Source organism: Gorilla gorilla, chromosome 16 (assembly GCF_029281585.2).
Source record: "Gorilla gorilla gorilla isolate KB3781 chromosome 16, NHGRI_mGorGor1-v2.1_pri, whole genome shotgun sequence".
Taxonomy (NCBI): Eukaryota; Metazoa; Chordata; class Mammalia; order Primates; family Hominidae; genus Gorilla; species Gorilla gorilla.
The window spans coordinates 43,721,284-43,743,907 of record NC_073240.2 but is presented as its reverse complement, the minus strand read 5'-3'; the positions used below and the strand labels follow the sequence as shown (position 1 = coordinate 43,743,907).

The following is a 22,624-nucleotide window of genomic DNA, read 5'->3' as shown; positions in this document are numbered from 1 at the left end:
ATCTGCCCACCTCGGCCTCCCAAAGTGCTAGGATTACATGCATGAGCCACCGTGCCCGGCCTTATTATTATTATTTTTTTAGAGACAGGGTTTTGCTAGGTCACCCAGGCTGGAGTACAGTGGTGAGATCATAGCTCACTGTAACCTTGAACTCTGGGCTCAAGGGATCCTCCCCGCTCAGCCTCCCAAGTAGTTGGGAATACAGGTGCACACCATCATGCCTGACTAGTTTTTAAATTTTTTGTAGAGATGGCGTCTCACTATGTTTCCCAGGCTGGTCTTGAACTCCTGGGCTCAAGTGACCCTCCTGCCTCACAATATACTCTTTTCATACCTTTTGAATGTTTTAATGCCTTTTGTTTGAATGTTTTAATACCATTTGAACTTTGCATGCAGCAAGAAATCAAGATTCTTCTGAGAAGGGGATCCTCTCTATACCAGGGTGAGAAAACAGTCCTTATCACCAGAGACAGAACTGGAGGCAATACACATGTAAAACTAATAAAATTTGTATACTTTTCTCTGGTTAACCACAGGTCAATGTGGTTTTTAGATCCAGCTGAAGAGCACACTAAGAGCTAAAAGAGAGGTTGGAGGTTATCTCTGGCTCCCATACCATGTATAAGAAACCAGTAATAAAAGTCAGGGAACATCCATGGGAGACGTGGATGGAAAGGAGGCTTACTCTTCACTATATATATAAATATAAATATATATATATATTTTTTTTTTTCGAGACAGGGTCTCACTCTGTTGCCCAGGCTGGAGTGCAGTGACATGATCACAGCTCACTGCAGCCTTGACCTCTTAGGCTCAAGCAATCCTCCCACCTCAGCCTCCCGAGTATCTAGGACTATGTCTAGTTAATTTTATTTTAATTTTAATTTTTGTAGAGACAAGGCCTCACTATGTTGCCCAGGCTGGTCTCGAACTCCTGGGCACAAGCAGTCCTCCTGCCTCACAATATACTCTTTTTAATACCTTTTGACCTTTAGAATGTTGCACTATATGAATATATTTTCTATTAAACAAACAAATAAATAAAATCAGAAAAAAAAGAAAATGGTCTACCAAATCCTCCTCCTGACATTTGTAGTTGGAGTGGACTAGAATTTTTCCTGTCAGGAAAGAATAGGCAAGGGGTAGCTGAGAATAACCCAAAATGTTCTGAGATCCTTCCAGGAGTAGCCTCTGGGTAAAAGTAAACACAGTGAAGTAAGAGGCAAGGAAAGAGGATCTGGGAGCTCAGCAGGAACACTTTTCACACAGGTCAGACTGTCCTACCCAGTGGCCTCTCCTCAATCCTGTCCTTCCATCTTCCTTTTAAATGTTGGCTTTTATCCAGGTTCCAATCTTGCCCTCTTGCCTTCTTGCTTCCTGTGTACTTCCTTGTGGATTTCATCCATCAAAGTCATTGATTCTAATTAGGGCTGGAATCAAATGAGAGAGAGAGAAATACTGGAGCTATTTTGAACAGCAGCTACTATTGTTTTGAAACTCAGTTTTATGGTCTATGAGGGATTAATGCTTAGGTGAGTTAACATGGTTGAAAGATAGGGAAATCTCTATGTTTACTATTTATTTATTTATTAGAGACAAGTCTCAATCTGTCTCCCAGGCTGGAGTGCAGTGACACAATCTTGACTCACTGCAGCCTCTGCCTCCAGGCTCGAGCGATCCTCCCACCTCAGCCTCCCAAGTAGCTGGGACTACAGGCGTGCACCACCATACCTGGTTAATTTTTGTATTTTTTGTAGAGCTGGGGTTTTGCCATGTTGCCCAAGCTGGTCTCAAACTCCTAAGCTCAATTGATCCGTCTGTCTCAGCCTCCCAAACTAGTGGGATTGCAGGCATGAGCCACCGCCCCCTAGCCTAGTTTTTATTTTTCTTTTCTCCTAATTATTGTCTGTGCATGACTCTAGGCTAGGTGGCATGTAAAAGTTAATAAATTTGCTCCTGCAGAGTGGGATTTATAATTTGCAAAGGACCAACACAATTAGTGTCCAGTGTATGAAATGGCACAGGGTCAAACCAACAATTAAAGGAGCATCAAAATAAGCCTGTATTAATCCCTTCTCACACTGCTCTGAAGAAATACCTGAGACTGGGTAATTTACAAAGGAAAGAGGTTTAATTGACTCACAGTTCCACATTGCTGGGGAAGCCTCAGGAAACTTACAATCATGGCAGAAGGCAAAGGAGAAGCAGGAGGCACCTTCTTCACAAGGCGGGAGGACAGAGTGAGTGCAAGCCGGGGAAATGCCAGATGCTTATAAAACCACCTGATCTCGTGAGAACTCACTCACTATCACGAGAACAGCATGGTGGGAACCACCCTCATGATCCAACTGCCCCCACCTGCTCCCGCCCTTGACACGTGGGGATATGGTGATTACAGTTTGAGGTGAGATTTGGGTGGTGACACAGAGCCAAACCATATCAAAGCCTGATTTGAATTTTTCAAATGTTTTGTTATAATTCTTAACAAAGATAACACAAACCATAGGAGATTTACAGCCATTTCTTGAAGAAATCCCCAAGTTCTAACATAGAAATAATGCAGAAATGACAAAAGCAAGGATATATAAATGAATAATATTATGAATGCAAATTAAAAGATGCAAGAAAATTTAAGAGTTGAACTCAAGCTTTACTTCCTGGAGGAATGTTGTTTTTTGACGCTCCCTCTGGCAGGCACACAACAATGTCCACTTGCCTCTACAGGATGTTCATGTTCTACCCTGTAACCTGTGAACATGTTTACCTTAAATGGCAAAAGGGACTTTATAGATGTGATTATGTGTGCAAACCTTCAGATGGAGAGTATTTTGGATTATCCAAGTGGGCCCAAATTAATCACATGGATTTTTTTTTTTTTTTTTTTCTGAGATGGAGTCTTGCTCTGTCGCCCAGGCTGGAGTGCAGTGGCGCAATCTCGGCTCACTGCAAGCTCCGCCTCCCGGGTTCACGCCATTCTCCTGCCTCAGCCTCCTGAGTAGCTGGGATTACAGGCGCGCACCATCAGGCCTGGCTAATTTTTGTATTTTTAGAGATGGGGTTTCACCATGTTGGTCAGGCTGGTCTCAAACTTCTGACCTCGTGATCCACCGGCCTTGGCCTCCCAAAGTGCTGGGATTGCAGGCGTGAGCCACCACGCCCGGCTAATCACACGGATTCTTAAAAGAAGAGGCTTGCAGAAGCCTGGGTCAGAGAGACGTACCTTGAAGACTTGGCCCACTGTTGCTGCTGACTTTGAAGATGGAGGAAGTGGGCCATCAGCTGGGGAATATGGGCACCCTCTAGAAGCTGGAAAAGGCAAGGGATCAAATTCTCTCCTTGTGCCTCTAAAAAGGAAGGCAGCCCTACCAACTCCTCATTTAGGCCCAGTAAGACCCATGTTGAACTTCCTGACCAACAAGGCTGTAAGATAAAAATGTTGTGTTGTTTAAGCCACTAGGTTGGTGTTCATTTGTTACATCAGCACAGAAAGGTGGTGTGCACTGCCCTCAGCCCTGGGTAGAACTGAACACTCCGTGCATTTGCAGCCCTGCTGGATCCTAAGTAGATGTTGATCAGAGGACTAGTTTCCAAGATGGCTCCTTAACATGGTTGTGAAATATTTTTTTCCAATATTTTATTATGAATATTTTCTTTTCTCTTCTTTTTTTTATAGACAGAGTCTTACTCTGTTGCCCAGGCTCGAGTGCAGTGGTGTAATCACAGCTCATTGTAACCTTGAACTCCTGGGCTCAAGTGATCCTCCCACTTCCGCCTCCCAAGTGGCTAGGATCACAGGCATGCAACACTATGAAAGGCTAATTTTTTATTATTTTTAAATTTTTTGTAGATATGGGGTCTTACTGTGTTGCCCACGCTGGTCTTGAACTCCTGGCCTCAAGTGATCCTCCCATGATAGCCTCCCAAAGTGCTGAGATTACAGGCATAAGCCACAAAACTGGTCTATTATGAATATTTTTAAACATACAGCAAAGTTGAAAGAACTTTATACTGACCATCCATATACCACCACCAAGATTCTACCAATAATAATTTGGTATACTTGCTTTATTGTATATCTATCCACCTATCCGTCCCTCTATTCATTCATCAATCCCTCTTATTTTTTGGAGGAAATTCAAAGTCAATTGCAATAATTAATACATATGCCCCCAATGTATTTTGCATGCATATAATTAACTAGAACTCGATATTTTTTGCAGGTTTTTTCTTTTTCTTTTTCTTTCTCTTTTTCTTTTTCTTTTTTTTTTTTTGAGACAGGGTCTCACTCTGTTGCACAGGCTGCAGTGCAGTGGTGCGATCACACCTCACTTCAGCCCCAATCATCTGGGCACAAACAATGCTCTCACCTCAGCCTCCCAAGTGGCTGGGACTACAGGTGCCTGCCACTATACCCAACTAGTTTGTTTCTATTTTTGTAGAGAAGGGTTCTCACTATATTGCCCAGGCTGGTCTTGAACTCTTGGGCCCAAGCAATGCTCCTGCCTTGACCCCCCAAAGTGCTGGGAAAGCCATGTAAGCCACTGTGCCTGGCCAGTTTTTAATTTTGATATAAAATGTACATTCAATGAAATGCACAAATCTTAATTGTACATTCATGGAATTTTGACAAATGCATGCACCTGTGTAACCCAAAACCCTATTAAGATATAGAACATTATCATTACTCTCTATACTCTTACCAGCGAATCCCAGCCCCTGTCTACTCAGAGGCAACCATTGTTCTAATTTTTTTCTACCATAGATTAGTGTGTCTTGTGCTAGAGTTTTATATAACTGGAATAATCCAGTATGTTCTCTTTTCCATAAGACTTCCTCACATAAATAGAATCATATAATATGATGCTTTGGCAAGGTTTATTTCATTCAGCATATTGTTTTTGAGATTCATCCATGTTGTTTTGTGTATTAGTTTATTTTTAGTGTTGAGTGATATTCCACTTATGAACATAGTACAGTCTGTAGTCTGTTCTCTTTCGGACCTGAGCTGTTTCCTATTTGGGGATATTATAAATAAAACTACTTTGAACGTTCTTGAGTTAGTCTTTTTGTGAAAATATGTTTTCGTTTCTTTTGGGTACGTATCTTGAAGTCAAACTGCTGATTCATAGGATAGATATATGTTTAGTTTGAAAGAAATGTCCAGATCTTTTTTTCAACATGAATGTACCATTTACATTCCCACCAACAATGTATGAGAGCTCTGGTTGCTCCACGTCATCACAAACATTGGATGCTGTTAGTCTTTATAGTTTTAGCCGTATAGTAGCTACGTTATATTTTTTGCCCATTTTTCTATTGTTTTAAATTCTATTTTCCCTTGATTTTTAAGCATTTTTAATATATCCAAGATATTAGCTCTTTATCTGTGAAATATATTTTAAATATTTTATCTCACTGATTTTGACTTTATAGTTTTAATTCCATAAAAGTTCTTTCAATATTTTGTAGTTAAATTTTTCAATCTTTTCAAAAATTACATCTGGATGTTGAATTATAATTAGAAAGCCTCTTCTCACACCCAGGTTTAAAGGAATTCATCCATGTTTTCTTCTAGTACTTGTATGATTTCATTTTTTATATTTAGATCTCTGATCCATTTGGAGTTTATTCCTGTTTGTGGTTCAATTTTATTATTATTTTTAACCATCTGATCTGGTTCTCTGGACACTATTTCTAAGATGGTCCATCTTTGTCCCAACTATCTGAGATGTCACCTTTACCATATATAAAATGTATTTGAGTTCATTCGCAACTTCCTATTACATGCAACTAGAATTCCAAGTTTAAAATTTTTATTTTTTCCAGTTGTTTTTATTTTCCCAGCAACGAATTTTTTCAAAATCTGTGTGAGCAAAAAAATGAAGTTTCAGTTCACTAAGAAAAGAGGAGGCCAGGCGAGGTGGCTCACACCTGTAATCCCAGCACTTTGGGAGGCCGAGATGGGCGGATCACCTGAGGTCAGGAGTTTTGAGACCAGCCTGGCCGACATGATGAAACCCTATCTCTACTAAAAATACAAATAAAATTAGCTGAGCTTGGTGGCGGGCACCTATAATCCCAGCTACTGCCTCCTACTGAGGCAGGAGAATTGCTTGAACCCAGGAAGTGGAGGTTGCAGTGAGCCGAGGAGGTTGCACTCCAGCCTGGGCGACAAGAGCGAAACTCTGTCTAAAAAAAAAAAAAGAAAAGAGGAATAAGTATACTGTCCTTCTGCAAAGCTAGAACTCATCTCCAACTGGATCTGGATATTCCCCCACAGACTTGCAACCCTGACTTGTTTAGAGCAAGCTTAACATGCAAGCACACAGTGAGATGCCATGCTAAGAATAAGCAGGGACTCTATTTGAATGCTTTTTATCAGACAGACTGACCAAGGAACGCAAAAAGTCCTGTTTCTAGTTCCATACTGCTGTTATCACTCCCAAGGTAAATTTCCTAGGATTGTTCTCTCTTCTGTCTATTCTGAGGTCTCCACACTGAAGGATTTTCTTTGTTGTTTTAACAATCACCCTTGTTGTGTTTCTGGATAAGAGTTGAGGAAAATAAAAAAGCATTTTGCTGGGTGCAGTGATTCAAACCTGAAATCCTAGTGCTTTGGGAAGCTAAGGTGAGAAGATACCATGAGGCCAGCGGTTCAAGACCAGACTGTGCAATATAGTGCTAGCCCTGGCCCTACAAAATAATAATAATAAAAAACATGAGGTGGTACACTGCTGTAGTTCTAGCTACTGAAGAGGCTGAGGTGGGAGAATTGCTTGAGCTCAGGTGTTCAAGGTTACAGAGAGCTATACTGGCACCATTGCACTCCAGCCTGGGCAACAGAGTGATACCATTTCTTTTCTTTGAAAGCATCTTAATACAAAAAAATGCAGAAAAAGGCAAACCCAGAGGTGTTGATAGAACTTGTTTGAAAGGTAATACAATGTGACATCACTTGTATTTTTGTATTTATTAGTATTTAACTTTTTGCATTAATTATTTTAAAATACCTACTGAGTGTACTTAATATTTACAGAGTGAAGAAGGTATGGGGAATACACTGTATAAGAAATTATCCCTCTACATTCTATAAAAATAAGACGTACAAAAACTGTAATTCAAAATAGCATATATAGGAACCACATCTTATATATTTTTAATCCTCCATAGGATATCCTATGGTAACCTTGATGTAGGTGCTCAATACATTTCTGGAAATTTTTATCTGCCATCTACGAATATATTTTATTTTGTAGGAACATAAAATTCCCAAATAACACCACCGGAAAAATATTTTAAGATCATCTTTGGCCCGGCGCAGTGGCTCATGCCTGTAATCCTAGCACTTTGGGGGGCCGAGGCAGGTGAATCACCTGAGGTCAGGAGTTCGAGACCAGCCTCGCCAAGATGGTGGAAACCCGTCTCTACTAAAAATACAAAAATTAGCTGAGCATGGTGGTTCATGCCTGTAATCCCAGGTACTCGGGAAGCTGAGGCAGGAGAATCACTTGAACGCAGGAGGCAGAGGTTGCAGTGAGCCGAGATCGTGCCGCTGCACTCCAGCCTGGGCGACAGAGTGAGACTCCGTCTCAAAAAAAAAAAATTATCTTTTTCATGAGCATAATCAGGTCTTTAAAAATGATTAAAATCTTTAGCCACTGGCTAGTCGGCTTTGATTAATGTCAAAAATATAAGACCAGTTTTGCTTCAACACACCTTGCAGTGCAACACTATTATCGCTAGGGCGCGCTATTAGCATTGCTAGCCAGTTAATGATCCTGCCAGAAGAGCCTGAAAATCACAGAAAGCTGTCCAGTGTTTGGAGTGGAGTGGCAGGTTCCTGAACTAGACTGAAAATCACTGAACTTTTTCCAGACTGTCACAGGCACAGTCATAACATCACCCCACTACTTTCTCATTTTAAAAATATGAGTATACAACAATAATATATTAATGGGGCCGGGCGCAGTGGCTCATGCCTGTCATCCCAGCACTTTGGGAGGCCGAGGCCAGCGGATCACCTGAGGTCAGGAGTTCGAGACCAGCCTGGTTAACATGATGAAACCCCGTCTCTACTAAAAATACAAAAAAAATTAGCTGGGTGTGCTGGCAGCCACCTGTAATCCCAGCTACTAGGGAGGCTGAGGCCGGAGAATCACTTGAACCCGGGAGGCGGAGGTTGTGGTGAGCTGAGATCGCACCATTGCACTCCAGCTTGGCCAACAAGAGCAAAACTCCGTCTCTGAAAAAAAAAATTATATATATATATGACCTTGCAACAAAAATATGAGCAAATATGTATAGCTATAATTCACTCTTCTAATAAAACTTGCAAAAAGTTAACAGTTAATGATATAATTATTCTGTGTTTCATAAAAGGCCTAAACAGGAAGCAGATCAAGAAATAACCACAATTAGAATTACTTTGTGAATGTAAACTCTTTTAGTTTCTTTTCTCACTTTACTAGGTCTAATCAATGTCAATCTTTTCTGATATTACGGTCTATTTTAATCATCATCATTAAACACAAATTGATATCAATAGGTTAAAAGGCGATAAACTCATATCTCCCAAATTGAGAGTTTTTTGCCTTGCCCCCTCAACACCGTTTTCTCTTACCTAATTCTTTTTGCTTGAAATTTCTTTAATTAGAAATCAAGGCCTGGTGCAGTGGCTCATGCCTGTAATCCCAGCACTCTGGGAGGCTGAGGCAGACGGATCACGAGATCAGGAGTTCGAGACCAGCCTGGCCAACATAGTGAAACCCTGTCTCTACTAAAAATACAAAAATTAGCCAGGTGTGGTGGCACATACCTGTGGTCCCAGCTATTTGGGAGGCTGAGGCAGGAGAATCGCTTGAACCCGGGAGGTGGAGGTTGCAGTGAACCAAGACGGTGCCATTGCACTCCAGCCTGAGTGACAGAGCAAGACTCTGTTTAAAAAAAAAAAAAAGAAAAGAAATCAAGGCTGGACGCAATGGCTCACGCCTGTAATCCCAGCACTTTGAGAGGGTGAGGGGGATGGATCACTTGAGGTCAGGAGTTCAAGACCAACCTGGCCAACATGGTGAAACCCCGTCTTTACGAAAAATACAAAAATTATTCTGGCGTGCTGGCAGGCGACTGTAATCCCAGCTACTTGGGAGGCTAAGGCGGGAGAACTGCTTGAACCTGGGAGGTGGAGGTTGCAGTGAGCCAAGATCGTGCCACTGCCCTCCAGCCTGGGTGACAGGGTGAGACTCCATCTCAAAAAAAAAAGAAAAAATCAAGCCTTTTACTTAAAAGTAAGCTTTTCACTAAAAAAAAAAAAAAAAAAAAAAAAGAACAAAGTTTCAAAAACACAAACACTTGAGGTAGTGAATATATTTGATGTGAATGCCTTTCTGTCGAAATCAGAATGCAGCTGATACTGACTTAAAGAAATGAAGCTCTCAGAGAACCCCAAGGATTTGGCCTTTGAGTATCTTTATATGCTGTATACCTCTCTTATAGCAGTTATTACAATGTATTGTAATAAGATTTGCATGTTTGCTAATCATTACATTGTGAAACCCTGAGGGACAGGACTGAATTTATTCAAATTTGCTTTCCCAGTGCCTACCAGAGTAGATGGCATTAGTAGGCTCTATAAAAACTTGTTTATGGGGGACGGGTGTGGTGGCTCACGCTTGTAATCCCAGCACTTTGGGAGGCCAAGGCAGGCGGATCATGAGGTCAGGAGATTGAGACCATCCTGGCTAACACGGTGAAACCCCATCTCTACTAAAAATATTAAAAAATTAGCCGGGCATGGTGGCGGGCGCCTGTAGCCCCAGCTACTCGGGAGGCTGAGGCAGGAGAATGGCGTGAACCCGGGAGGCGGAGCTTGCAGTGAGCCGAGATTGCGCCACTGCAGTCCAGCCTGGGTGACACAGCAAGACTCTGTCTCAGAAAAAAACAAAAAAACCTGTTTATGGGGATTTTGTTTGTGGATTAAGTAACATTCAAATAGAAACTTATTTGCTGAAAAACTGAAAAACAGGGCTGCTTGCTGGTTTGCAGAAATGCTTGAGCACCAGTTCACTATTGAGTTTCATATTTCAAAGCACTGCATAATGAGTTTAAAAAAGAGATTTATTGAGATATAATTAACATAACATATAATTTACCCACTTCTCACGTGCAACTCTGAGATTTGTTTCTAAAGAGAGAGATAGAAAGAGAAAAGGGCAGAGGTCTCTTTTCCTTGAGTTGCACACTGATTCACACTGTGGTGCTGTCCTAATAACAATGTGATGTAAATGACACATCTAGATCCTTTTCTGTTTGGATTATGGGAAGAAGGTTACAAAGTGGTACCTAAAGATAGGCAGAAGAGGACATAAATGGAAGGAAAGGAAAAGAAGAAAGAGATTTTTCAATATGTTATTTATTTCATGCTAGGAGAAAAGAAGCTGTGTTGAAAGGGGCTTTATGTCCTGTGTGGGGACTTTTTAATGTCTGAACTTTGGACATTGTATCTTTGAATATGCTGTAAGACTGATCCTAGAGTCTGTCTGATTCCTTTAGACTTATCCAGGGACATATCCTTAGACTTGAGTTATTCCTCTCTCTTATTTTCCCAAGTCTTACTGTATTCGTTATCTCTTGCTGCATGACCAATTATCCCAAAAATTAGTGCTTAAAGCAATAGTAAATATTTACTATATCTCATAGTTTCTGTGATATAGTAACACATTTTAGAAGTGGCTTAGCTGGGTGGTTCTGGCTTGGAGTGTCTCACAAGGTGGTGGTTAAGAAGCCAGCTGGGCTTTCAGTCATCTGAAGGCTTGACTGGGGCTGGAGGATTCATTTCTAAGAATGGCTCACTAACATAGACGGCAAACTGGTGCTGATTATTGATGTGATGCTTCAGTTCCTTGCCAGGGGACCACTGCATGGGACTGCTAGAGTATCTTCAGGAGAGGACAACTGGCTTCTCTCTAAATAAGTGATCCAAGAAGGCATAAGGCAGAAGCTACAATGTCTGTTATAACCTGGCCTTGATATTCCCACACCATAATTTCTGGAAAATCCTATTGGTTACACAGGTCAGTCCAATTCAGTATGGAAAGGAATAAACAAGAATGAGAGTAAGTGAGGTAGGGATCATTGGGGGCCATCTGGAAGGCTGCTACCACATTTATGTATTAGAGACAGAGTCTTGCGTTGTCACCCAGGCTGGAGTGCAGTGATGCAATCATAGCTCACTGCAGCCTCGACCTCCTGGGCTCAAGCAATCCTCCCGCCTCAGCCTCCTGGGTAGCTGGGACTACAGGGGCCAGCTAATTAAAAATATATTTTTTTTGTAGAGACAGAGTCTCACTATGTTGCTAGGGCTGGTCTCCAACTCCAGGGCTCAACAGATCCTCCTGCCTTGGCCTCCCAAAGTGCTGGGATTACAAGTGTGAGCCACTATGCTCAGTTTATTTCTTAAAGGAGATACATACATATATATTTGAGTTTTATATATATACTTGAGATCTATCTATATCTATAACTCAAAGGGGATTCCTAAACTCCAGTACCAGCTCTTGAATAACATATTACATTGACATTTAGCCTGACTGAAAGAGTATCTCTGGGGACAGCTCAATAATTCTAAAATGGAAAAGACTGGAGAAAAGGGGAGGCTTTTATTGCTAAGTCTAATTTCAATGAATCTGGACATTTTTTCTCTAGAAACTTTTTTTTCTTTTTTAAAGACAGGGTATCACTGTTGCCCAGACTGGAGTGCAGTGATGTGATAATAGCTCACTGCAGCCTTGACATCCAGGGCTCAAGCAATCCTCCTGCCTCAGCCTCCCAAGTGGCTGGGACTACAGGTGCATGCCACCACACCTGGCCAATTTTTGTATTTTTAGTAGAGACAGGGCTGGCTAACTAAAAATTTTTTGTGTGTAGAGACAAGGTCTTGTTATGTTGCCCAGGCTGGTCTTGAACTCCTGGGCTCAACTCATCCTCCTGCCTCAGCCTCCCGAATAGCTGAGACTACAGGGGCATGCCACCATGCCTGGCTAATTAAAAAAATTTTTAAATCCATGTTTCCATGATAATTTTGTGTGTGTGTGTGTGTGTGCAGAAGGAGTCTCCTTATCTCTCCTTACATTGCCCAGTTTGGTCTTGAACTCCTGGACTGAAGTGATCCTCCCACGTCAGCCTCTCAAAGTGCTGGGATTGCAGGCATTAGCCACTGTGCCTGGCCCCTATAAACTTCTTTAAAGAAAAATATTTACAGAAACCCTAATGTTTTCTTATTCAAATTATGTGATTGGTCAATACTCTGAAATGAATGAAGTACTCTATTAGACATAGTAATAGAAAAAGTAACGTGTGGTTTTAATCAGTAGAAATAAAAAACAATTTGGCAACATCTTTATGTTTGCATAGAACAAGATGAGCTGCATCATCACTTGCCTTTAATGTACATTTTGTCCTGCTTTCAATCCAAGGATCTGGACATGACAGACAGTAGAGATGCCTGCTGTTTTTAAAAAGAATGGCAAGAGGCTGTGGCACTTCCTGAGCAAGAAGAAACAGATTCTATAGGAACAGTTCCAAGATTGAATATAGGATTAGTCATTTACCTTTCTATATTCTTAATCAGCTTTAATGACAATGTCACTTGAGTGAAGAAAAGGATTTAAAGTAAAAATGAAGTTCATAATTCATTACATTCTTTCCATTCATGGCAGACCCCTGGGGATCATTGTGATTCTTAAGTAGAAAGGACATTAGATGTGGGGCGTATGAGAGACCTGAGTTTTGGTTTTGCCACTGATTATAACCTTAGGAAAGCTGTTTAGCGTTTTTCATGTGTTTTCTCTACTGTACATTGGTGGGCAAAGATGGGAGAGGTGCTTAATCTTAAGGTTTTCCTTCGCCAAAGCGACTGACACAACACTAAATAGGAACGCGTCCTGCACAGCGTCCTTGCTCCGCCCTCGCTTTTCTTTGAAAGTCTTTAAGCACCCGCATACACTTGCTCAGCATCGCATACTGGTGTGTACCGGGGCTGGCCATTGAGTCTTTAGCTGGTGGTGTTTCACAAAGGGAATGAAATCTTGTTCTTGGGTTGTGAAACCGTAAGGACACTCCGGTCTCCAAGTTGACATTCGTTTATGGAAGTGCACATCTCCTTTCCTCGTCACACCTAAGGCCCTTCCCCAGTCCGCCAAAGATGATTAGCTTCACGTTAGGCGGTTCTGGGGACGGCGCCAATTTGCGGGATCCTGTCAGCGCTGATGCTGAGGAAGAGGATGGATCCTTAAGGCTTGCAGGGCCTCACGATTTGGGCCCTTCATCGCGACTGCCTCAGTGTGTAATTTCGTATCGTGACAAAGCATTTCCGATTTTATTCCGAAAAGCCCAACCATGGGGTCCCAACCATCCCTCTATAACCAATTTAACTGTCACGCTAGGAGAACACCTATGTGCGCAAACTACTTGTCTCGGAAGCCCTACTTCTCTCCTCGGGACAGGCGGGGAATTGCGGCTATGGCTGGAACTACGAGGCCCAGAATTCCTAGGCGCATGCGCGCTGCCATTGTGATGCTCCTTTCCCGGTAACTCGCCCTCTCAGGCAAACCTGAAGATAGCGGCAATTCTCCGGTGGGGGGCGGAGACGGTTTCTGCCCGACTCTCCGCCCCCTTCGTGATAGGCAATGGGACTAGCCAACCGACGCTGCGAGTTCGGAACGCACTCTCCAATCAGCACCTGTAGCGGAGAGGTGGGCGTGCGCGCTGGCAGGGCAGGTGGGCTAGGCTGTGTCGGGTTACGAGGGGGGAGAATAACGTCGGGTCGGGTCAGCGGGCGCTGCAGTAGTCGCCGCAGCGGCGATGGGAGCGGTGGGGACTAGGCGGCGGCGGCGGCAGGAGGGGGAGCAGGTGCTGGCACAAGAGCAGCGGCTTGGGGGAGCCGGCAGCAGCAGTAACAGCAGCAGCAGCAGCCGCCGCCGCCGCCAGTAAACGCGGACGGTACCCCAGGGGACTACCCAGCCGGCCGGCCCTGGAAGCCGCGCTCGGGTCCCGCCGCAGTCGGCGGTGGGGGATGGGCAGGCAGTGGCGGTCCCGCCTGCCGAGGGTTAACCCCCGCCGGTCCCGGTCCTGAGCTGGACCAGAGCCCTCCTCCAGAAACCCCTGCGTCCGCCACGGCCCAGGTAGGACACACCCCCCCCGACCCCCCAGGGCGCCGCCCTCCCCCAGTCTCGACCCCCTCCTCCGGCCGCACCCCTCGCCGAGTGACCGAGCCTGCTGAGGAGGGGAGGGGTACCGGGGACTTTCAGGTCGCTGCAAGCCCGGGGCTCGTGCCAGACCCCGTCACTCTCCATCTCGGAGATCGTTCTGGTTCTGCCCGATTTCCCCGAAGGCTGCCGCCCCGTTTTGCCCCAGGCTTTGGTGTCTTCACTGAACTTGGAGGGTCACGAAGCTTCGTTCTGCGTCTCTCTCTGTGGGTGACCCACATATCACTTGTACCCATGCCACTTCTGGTACCAGCACCGAACACGAAGGATTCCTAGGAAATCTGAGCGCTTATTTCCCACCCCGCCTCCCCAACTATAATGGAAAGGAACATGGGACTACTGAATCTGTTTGCTGTGTTGTAACGACAGTGAAGGCCGCGACTTTCTTGTACTTAGGGTGCTGAAGTAATGATCTGAGGGATTTGCTCGTCATTTGCTGTGGCAGAGATGATGTTGACACCCTGGGATGCTGTGGGAGGGACAAAAGACTCACGTATATGTTCTGTCAAATCGGAGAAGTAAATAATCCATTGGGATGCCAGGATACTTTATTCTACAGCGAAGTTAATTTTGTATCTGTCGAGGCTACAGTAGAGGTAAAAATGACATTGAGTTGTACTTTGCTTTGAATTAAAGTTGATGGGTAGCAGCAATCCTGGTATTAACTCTTCTCTCTCATCGCTTTAGAAATTATTCTTTCTTTGAACATTAAAGAGGACAGTTTTATTATACACTTCTAATAATGTGAAGATGTTTTGTAATTCAGTAGAAATTGAGTTTCTGTGTGTGTAGGAGGGTCATGTTATGAATGGGCACATGTAGACACACACGCAGAGGGAGGATCCACTCAGTGTGTTTTGTTACAATGTTTGGTTCTGAGCCATTGATAACAGTTGCATTGGTATCTAAACCCTGATTTGCCACAGTATACCACAAAGATGTGTTGGCTGTGTACCTTTGGCTAAATGGAATAGAATAACGTTCATTTGGGGGTAGAAGGGGGAAATGATTTTAACTTATCAAGGGAATTGAATGCTATGTATTGCTTGCTTTATTTCCTTTTTTTAAAAATAAAGAAGCAGTAATGATGACAAATACAGCTTAATATGATTAATCTTGAGGCATTTGTCTGAAGCCAAAAAATGTTTCAAATAATGTGTGTGTTATATTGTGATCTATGCAAATTGAAAACATTGAAGGAAATCTTTGATTTAGAAGCTTATGTTTTCCTGTATGATAACATTTTATCAAGACACCGAAGGGGACATATGAAGCATGGTTTTAAAGGAAAGTTTCTCTTAACATTTTTCTTTTATGATAGAATGTTAGGAAATGCTTTTTTCCCTCTTCCAGTTTTAGACACAGAAGAAATTAAAGTCCATAACTTCATTAATTTAATATATAATATCAAGTTGATGCAAATTTGTACATTGGTTAGCGGGCTGAGAATAATATATCTTGCTCATTATCTTGTACTATGGTTAATACATAATTTAGTAAATTCTCTATTGCATTATATATGACTTTAGATTGTTGTATCTTCTTTTGATTTTAAGTGTTGATTATTTTAATACTTCAGGAAATCTTCAAGAGGTTAGACCTCATTTGCTTTAGCAAATTGAACTCAATTATGTGGGGCTTCAAATATCTTTAAACGTAATACTAGAAGGGAAGTTTGCATAATTTAGACCATTTTTGAGGGTATTTTACTTCTAAAAAGTGCACTAAAAATGTGGCAATGATAAGTTATTCGTTTTTCAAAGTAAATGAACATTACAGATCCGAGTTAGCTGTGATCATGGAATTTAAATTTCACTTTGGTGGGGGGCAGCCACTTTTTTATATGCTTTATAACTTTAAAAAGTAACATATCCAGATGACTGCTTGATTGCAACTCATGAGAGACTCTGAGCCAGAACCACCTACCTAAGACACTTTCAGATTCGAATCCTGAGAAACTGTGTGAGATAATAAATGTTTGCTGCTTTAAAAAAAAAAAACTCATGTCTGTAATCCCAGCACTTTGGGAGGCCAAGGCAGGAGGATCGCTTGAGCCCAGGAGTTTGAGACCAGCCTAGGTAATGTAGGGAGATCCTGTCTCTACAAAAAACAAACAAAAATTTAGCTGGGCATGGTGGCTCACACCTGTGGTTCCAGCTACTAGGGAGACTGAGGGGGTGGATGGGAGGTTGAGGCTGCTGTGATCTGTGATCGCTCCACTGCACTCCAGGCTGGGTGACAGAGCAAGACCCCATCTCTTAAAATAAATAAATAAATAAATACAAATCTATGACAAGGGAAAGTGTTTATGATCATTATTGATCTAGTAAGGACTGTGTTGATCAGTAAAATAAAAATTATTTGAGAATTATGGAAAATATAGCTATAGCTTACTTCTTTCCGCACTTAAAAAAAAATCCTATAGGAAATATTCTTTTATAAATATATAGCAAACAGTGTTTTCAATTTGAGGGTATGCTACTCAAAATTACTCTAGTCATGTATTCATTTTTTGCTCTTATTGAGGCTTTTGAGAGACACTCAAAATGTAGCTGGAGCTATTTCTGTTTGATTAGTAATATTGCAATATACCTTCAATATTTATGGATTTTTGAAATTAAATACATTTTATTCAGTTTTATTTCCTAGTCTTTTTTTTTTTTTGTCATCCAGCATATTGTAAACAATGTGTGATAGTGGAAGTTTTTTCCCCAGGCTTCAGTGGATAGAACCTTTTATGCTGAAAGTACTGAAAGCTTTCAAGTTAAATATCATACATCTATATTTGGTGAAAGAGCCTTTAAGTTCATATGAAAAAATTCAGTTTTTTAGAACTAAATTTTGAGCATAAGGACAACACATATTACTACTCAAAACTGCCTCATTAAAGTCTGGTGATCCTTGATTATAGGTTTATAATATGGATTGAAATTATATTATAACATAATATGAATGTCAATTTTGCTAGATAGTTTCATCTTTTCAGTAGGTTATTTTTAAATAGACTTCTTAGTATATTTTCATTAATGTCATGTGACTTTATTCTTGATGCTTAAGTGAACATATAGTACTTACAAACTTTTGTGAACATTTTGGATTTTTTTTCCTGTGATTTTTTTTTTTAACCTTTGTCTGTATAATCCTTGGTGTTTTGGAGTGTTTATAGCTGTTTTTTATTGTATATAGGAATTTGCTTTCACTTCAGTTAGGGTAAAGCTTCCCAATGTAAAAAACTTAAGTGTCCTTTGAAAAGAAGCTGGGATGTAATAGTGCCTCCTAAAGAGTGGAAGTTACTAAGTAGCTTCTTAGCTTCCTTTGGTAAGCTATCGAGATTGAACCATGTTTTCAGAATCATTATTTTTTTAAACAGAGAATTAACATCTTTATTGAAAACAAGAATCAGCATTTTAAAATGTTTGAATTAGAAAACATATTTGCCATTATATATGTTTTTACCAAAATGGTTTTATAATTAATATTTTTATATTTGTCTTTTTCTTTCTGCAGTTTCAAAGTAGTTGCTTTTAAAAAAATGGAGTTGCAGTTTCCCTCATCTTGTTCTAGCCATATGATCATTGAAAAACTATATTTTGTTCATATTTTTCCAACATTGAATTTTCCACGTTATATATTATAGATGAAGTTTGTAAAGTCTTTTTAAATTTCTTGATCCTCCAAGTGCTTCAGTTTCAAAAATATCTAAAAGTTTTATCACCATTTTTCAGCCGGGTGTGGTGGCTCACGCCTGTAATCCTAGCACTTTGGGAGGCCAAGGTAGGTAATTGAATCACTTGAGGTCAGGAGTTGGAGACAAGTCTGGCCAACGTGGCGAAACCGCATCCCAACTAAAAATAGAAAAATTAGCAGGATGTGGTGGCATGCACCTGTAATCTCAGCTACTTGGGAGGCTGAGGCAGGAGAATTGCTTGAACCCAGAGGCAGTGGTTGCAGTGAGCTGAGATTGTGCCACTGCACTCCAGCCTGGGTGACAGAGTGAGACTCTGTCTCAAAAACAAAAACAAAAAACATTTTTCAATGACCAATAAGGCAAAGATGAGGGGAGGAAAATAGGAAAAAATGAATAACCAAAGAAAAAAATGTGAGCCTTGCCTCTCATGGAAATTTGATTTAAGAAAAATCATCTGGAGGCTAAATTATATGGTAGATAATAAACTAGATTAGGACTTCATTTCTGCTGGACTTCCCTAGCACTTAAAAAATTCAACATATCCAAGATAATAGTCAGTTCTCTTTTTAACTTCCTTAATTCTATAAATAAAGGCATTATCATTTAGTCATACAGGATCAAAACATACATTCTCTCTCTTTTGTTTTTTCTTTTTTCTTTTTGCTCCCTATTTCTCCTGGATCTTACCCACACAAAACCTCTGCTTTCTTTCTTTTTTTGGAGACAGGGTCTTGCTCTGTTGCCCAGGCTGGAGTGCTATGATCGTAGCTCACTGCAGCCTTGACCTCCTGGGATCAGGCAATCCTCCCCGCTTAGCCTCCTGGGTAGCTGGGACTACGGGCATGTGCCACCACACCTGGCTAATTTTAAAATTTTTTGTATAGGTGGGGTCCCACTATGTTGCCCAGGCTGGTCTTGAACTCCTGAATTCAAGCAATCCTCCCACCTCAGCCTCCCAAAGTGCAGGAATTATAGGCATGAGGCACAATGCCTAGCCCTCTGCATTTTATTTCCATTGCTACCACCTTACTTTGGTCTCTGTGAAACTTTAAACTACTGTAGTCACCCCCATCTAAGGGGCATACATTCCAAGACCCCCAGTGGATGCCTGAAACCTCAGATAGTACCTTACCCTATAGATAATTATGCTTTTCCTATACATACATAGCTATGATAAAGTTTATAAATTAAGCATAGTAAGGGAGTAATAACAATAGCTAATAAAATAGAATAGTTATCGTAATATGCGAGCATCACTACTCTTGTGTTTTAGGGCCATTATTAAGTAAAATAAGAGTTAGTTACTTGAACACAAGCACTGCTGTACTGAGACAGTGATCTAACAACCAAGATGGCTACTAAGTGACAAACAGTAAGGCAGCACAGACGGTGCGGATACATGCTGGACAAAGGGATGGTTCACGTCCTAGGTGCAACAGAGCTGAACAGCTTGAGATTTCATCACCATACTCAAAACAATATACAATTTAAAACGTATGAATTGTTTATTTCTGGAATTCTCCATTTAATATTTTTGGACTGTGGTTGACCACGGGTAACTGAAACTGCAGAAAGTGAAACCATGGATAAGGGGGATTACTGTGTAACAGTAGCCTCATTCCTTGATTAAATACTTGCTAAGCATCTACCATGTTACTGTGCTAGGGGTTGGAGATTTAACAGCCAACAAGACAAATAATCTACTCACTTTTGGAGCTTACAAATAGTGGAAGCAGAGATTTGCAGGAGAAGGAATTACAAGTGTTGCAAGTATTATGAAGGGAAAATGCAGACATGAGCATTTAACAGACCTAACAGTTAAGAGGTGGGTTCAGGGAAGAAGTTTCTGTTTCATCAGCCACAGTTTATTCTACATACTTCACCAGAGTCAGAGGGTAGTGGATATATTATCCCTATAATTAGTTAAATAATTAAATAAATAATGACAAATGTTTTTAAATTTAAAAGACTATTTGAAATTAAATGTCCACACAACCCATGAAACAGCTTTAGACAAGTTCTTTCAGAACACAAGAACACTTGGAAGAGTTTTGTCCTAAAGAGTCCCCACTCTCCCTCCAATATGGGTTTCTACTTTGGATTCTCCCAAGCCTCAATTACTTGAATACTGACAGAGTTCCTATGTTATGTTTTTACACTCTCTGTTTGAACCATGAGAACTTAGGACTGTGTTACCAGAAGCCAGAGTACAAGCCATGGTTACAAGAAAGAGGTGTTCCAAGTAGATGGCTATAGTGTCTCTGTAGCTAGGGTCCAGCAGCTTATAGGTGATTCATTAAATGTACAAGTGATTAGGATATAATATATTAGGATACATTATATTATACTGTGGCTGGCCAGTTTTGCTGTTTTTGAAAAAGGAAGTTAAGGTCAGGCGTGGTGGCTCATGCCTATAATCCTAGCACTTTGGGAGGCTGAGGCGGGCAGACCACGAGGTCAAGAGTTTGAGACTAGCCTGGCCAATATGGCGAAACCCTGTCTCTACTAAAAAATACAAAAATTAGCCGGGTATGGTGGCACGCACCTGTAGTCCCAGCTACTTGGGAGGCTGAGGCAGGAGAATCGCTTGAATCCGGGAGGTGGAGGTTGCAGTGAGTCGAGACAGCACCATTGCACTCCAGCCTGGGTGACAGAGCAAAACTCCATCTCAAAAAAAAAAAAAGGAAGTTAATATACTTAAAATGTTATTGCAGTGAAGATACAGAAAAGGTTCTGTATTGATTTTTCTTTGTGTTAGTGGGAAGATCATAGACATAATGCTTTGCTCGGTTGATTTGGTTATAGTAGATTTTACCCGAGGAATGATTTTGTTTACCCAAGGAATGTGTAGTGTTTTCCTTAACAATCTGGTCATGTAAGTTATACTGTACTTCCTATAAGGGAAGAATTTGTTTATGTGTTGCTAGTATGGTAGCCAGGGAGAGGAAAACTAGGTTGTTTACACTTTTGTTGTCAGTAATTGTAACCATACTGACCTGTAAAGCTTCTCTTTACTTTTTTTTTTTTTTTTTTTTTTTTTTGAGATGGAGTCTTGCTCTGTCGCCCAGGCTGGAGTGCAGTGGCGTGATCTCGGCTCACTGCAAGCTCTGCCTCCCGGGTTCACGCCATTCTCCTGCCTCAGCCTCCTGAGTAGCTGGGACTACAGGCGCCCACCACCACGCCTGGCTAATTTTTGTATTTTTAGTAGAGACGTGGTTTCACCGTGTTAACCAGGATGGTCTCGATCTCCTGACCTCGTGATCCGCCTGCCTTGGCCTACCAAAGTGCTGGGATTACAGGTGTGAGCCACCACGCCCAGCCTCTCTCAATAGATATTTTACTTAGATTTATTGAGCTCAGAGAGATTTCAGGTTGCCCAAAGTATAATTTACCTCCCCTGAAAGTTGATAAAGAACAGTTGAAGTGTGAGTGGTGAATAAACTTACCTTCTCTTCTTTTGCCATCAGCAAATGGGGTTCTTTACAAATCTTCATTTCTTTTTACTAAGTCTTGAGAGGAGCTCTTGCTAAGATCTATGGGATAAAAACAAAAACAAAAACAAAATCCCATTGGGTTTTTCCTATCCTTGCACCTTATTTCTGTTGCTTATTAGTATATTAGATGCCTTGAAAAATTTAGCTGGTGTGTACTCTTTGTAAACTTGTTTCTACACATGATCTTGTTTTATTTTAAAACGTAACAATTTAGATACTTTTTTTTTTTTGAGATGGAGTTTTGCTCTTGTCACCCAGGCTGGAGTGCAATGGCGCGATCTCGCAATCTCAGCTCACTGCAACCTCCGCCTCCCGGGTTCAAGCAATTCTCCTGCCTCAGCCTCCCGAGTAGCAGGAACTACAGGCACCCGCCACCAGGTCCAGCTAATTTTTTTGCATTTTTAGTAGAGATGGGGTTTCATCATGTTGGCTAGACTGGTCTTGAACTCCTGACCTCAGGTGATCCACCCACCTTGGGGCCTCCCAAAGTGCTGGGATTACATGTGTGAGCCATCAGGCCTGGCCAAAGAGTAGAATCTTATATAAACTATATGACAGTTATAAAACTGCTATTTGGTGAATTATCTAGTTTCCCTCCTAAATGTAGGAGTTTATTACTTTAGCCTGAGAGATAATAGTGATGGTAATAGTCTTCTAAATGGACTCTTTTTCCTCTTACATTATATCATCCTCCAGCTCCTGAAGGGGTGCCTTCAGGCCCACGCTGTGCCACCATGCCGACTGAAACAGAATGATGTCTGTCCTCTTCCTAGCCTGGTTTTTGCAGTTTGAACTCAGTTTACCTTTCAGGCCTATGTATTCTTTCTCCCAATAAGCACTCTTTTCACGTAGACCAAGCTTGTCCAACCTGCGGCCCATGGGCCGCACATGGCCCAGGACGGCTTTGAATGTGGCCCAACACAAATTTGTAAACTTTCTTAAGACATTATGAGCTTTTGTAGTGTGTGTGTGTGTGTGTGTGTGTGTGTGTGTGTGTGTGTGTGTATTTAACTCATCAGCTATCGTTAGTGTTAGTATATTTCATGTGTGGTCTAAGACAGTTCTTCCACTGTGGCCCAGAGAAGCCAAAAGATTGGACACCCCTGATGTAGATTAATCTTATCATTTATTTTCCCATGCACTTGTATGTTATGCTTATTTCCTCTTCTGTGCCTTTGCAT

The 22,624-nt window shown here is 41.5% G+C and overlaps 1 protein-coding gene across 5 annotated transcripts in view; it reads left to right on the top strand.

The window, feature by feature from the left end:
- The first annotated feature begins 13,619 nt into the window (after nt 1-13,619).
- TTBK2 (tau tubulin kinase 2) overlaps nt 13,620-22,624 on the top strand; it is a 172,989-nt gene continuing 163,984 nt past the window's right edge. The window contains exon 1 of one of the 5 annotated variants that reach the window (XM_063698503.1): nt 13,620-13,748. In XM_063698503.1, coding sequence (XP_063554573.1) covers nt 13,683-13,748 — 66 coding nt within the window. In that variant the 5' untranslated portion in view covers nt 13,620-13,682. The other 4 variants (XM_063698502.1, XM_063698501.1, XM_063698500.1 and 1 more) reach the window with 4 other exon arrangements.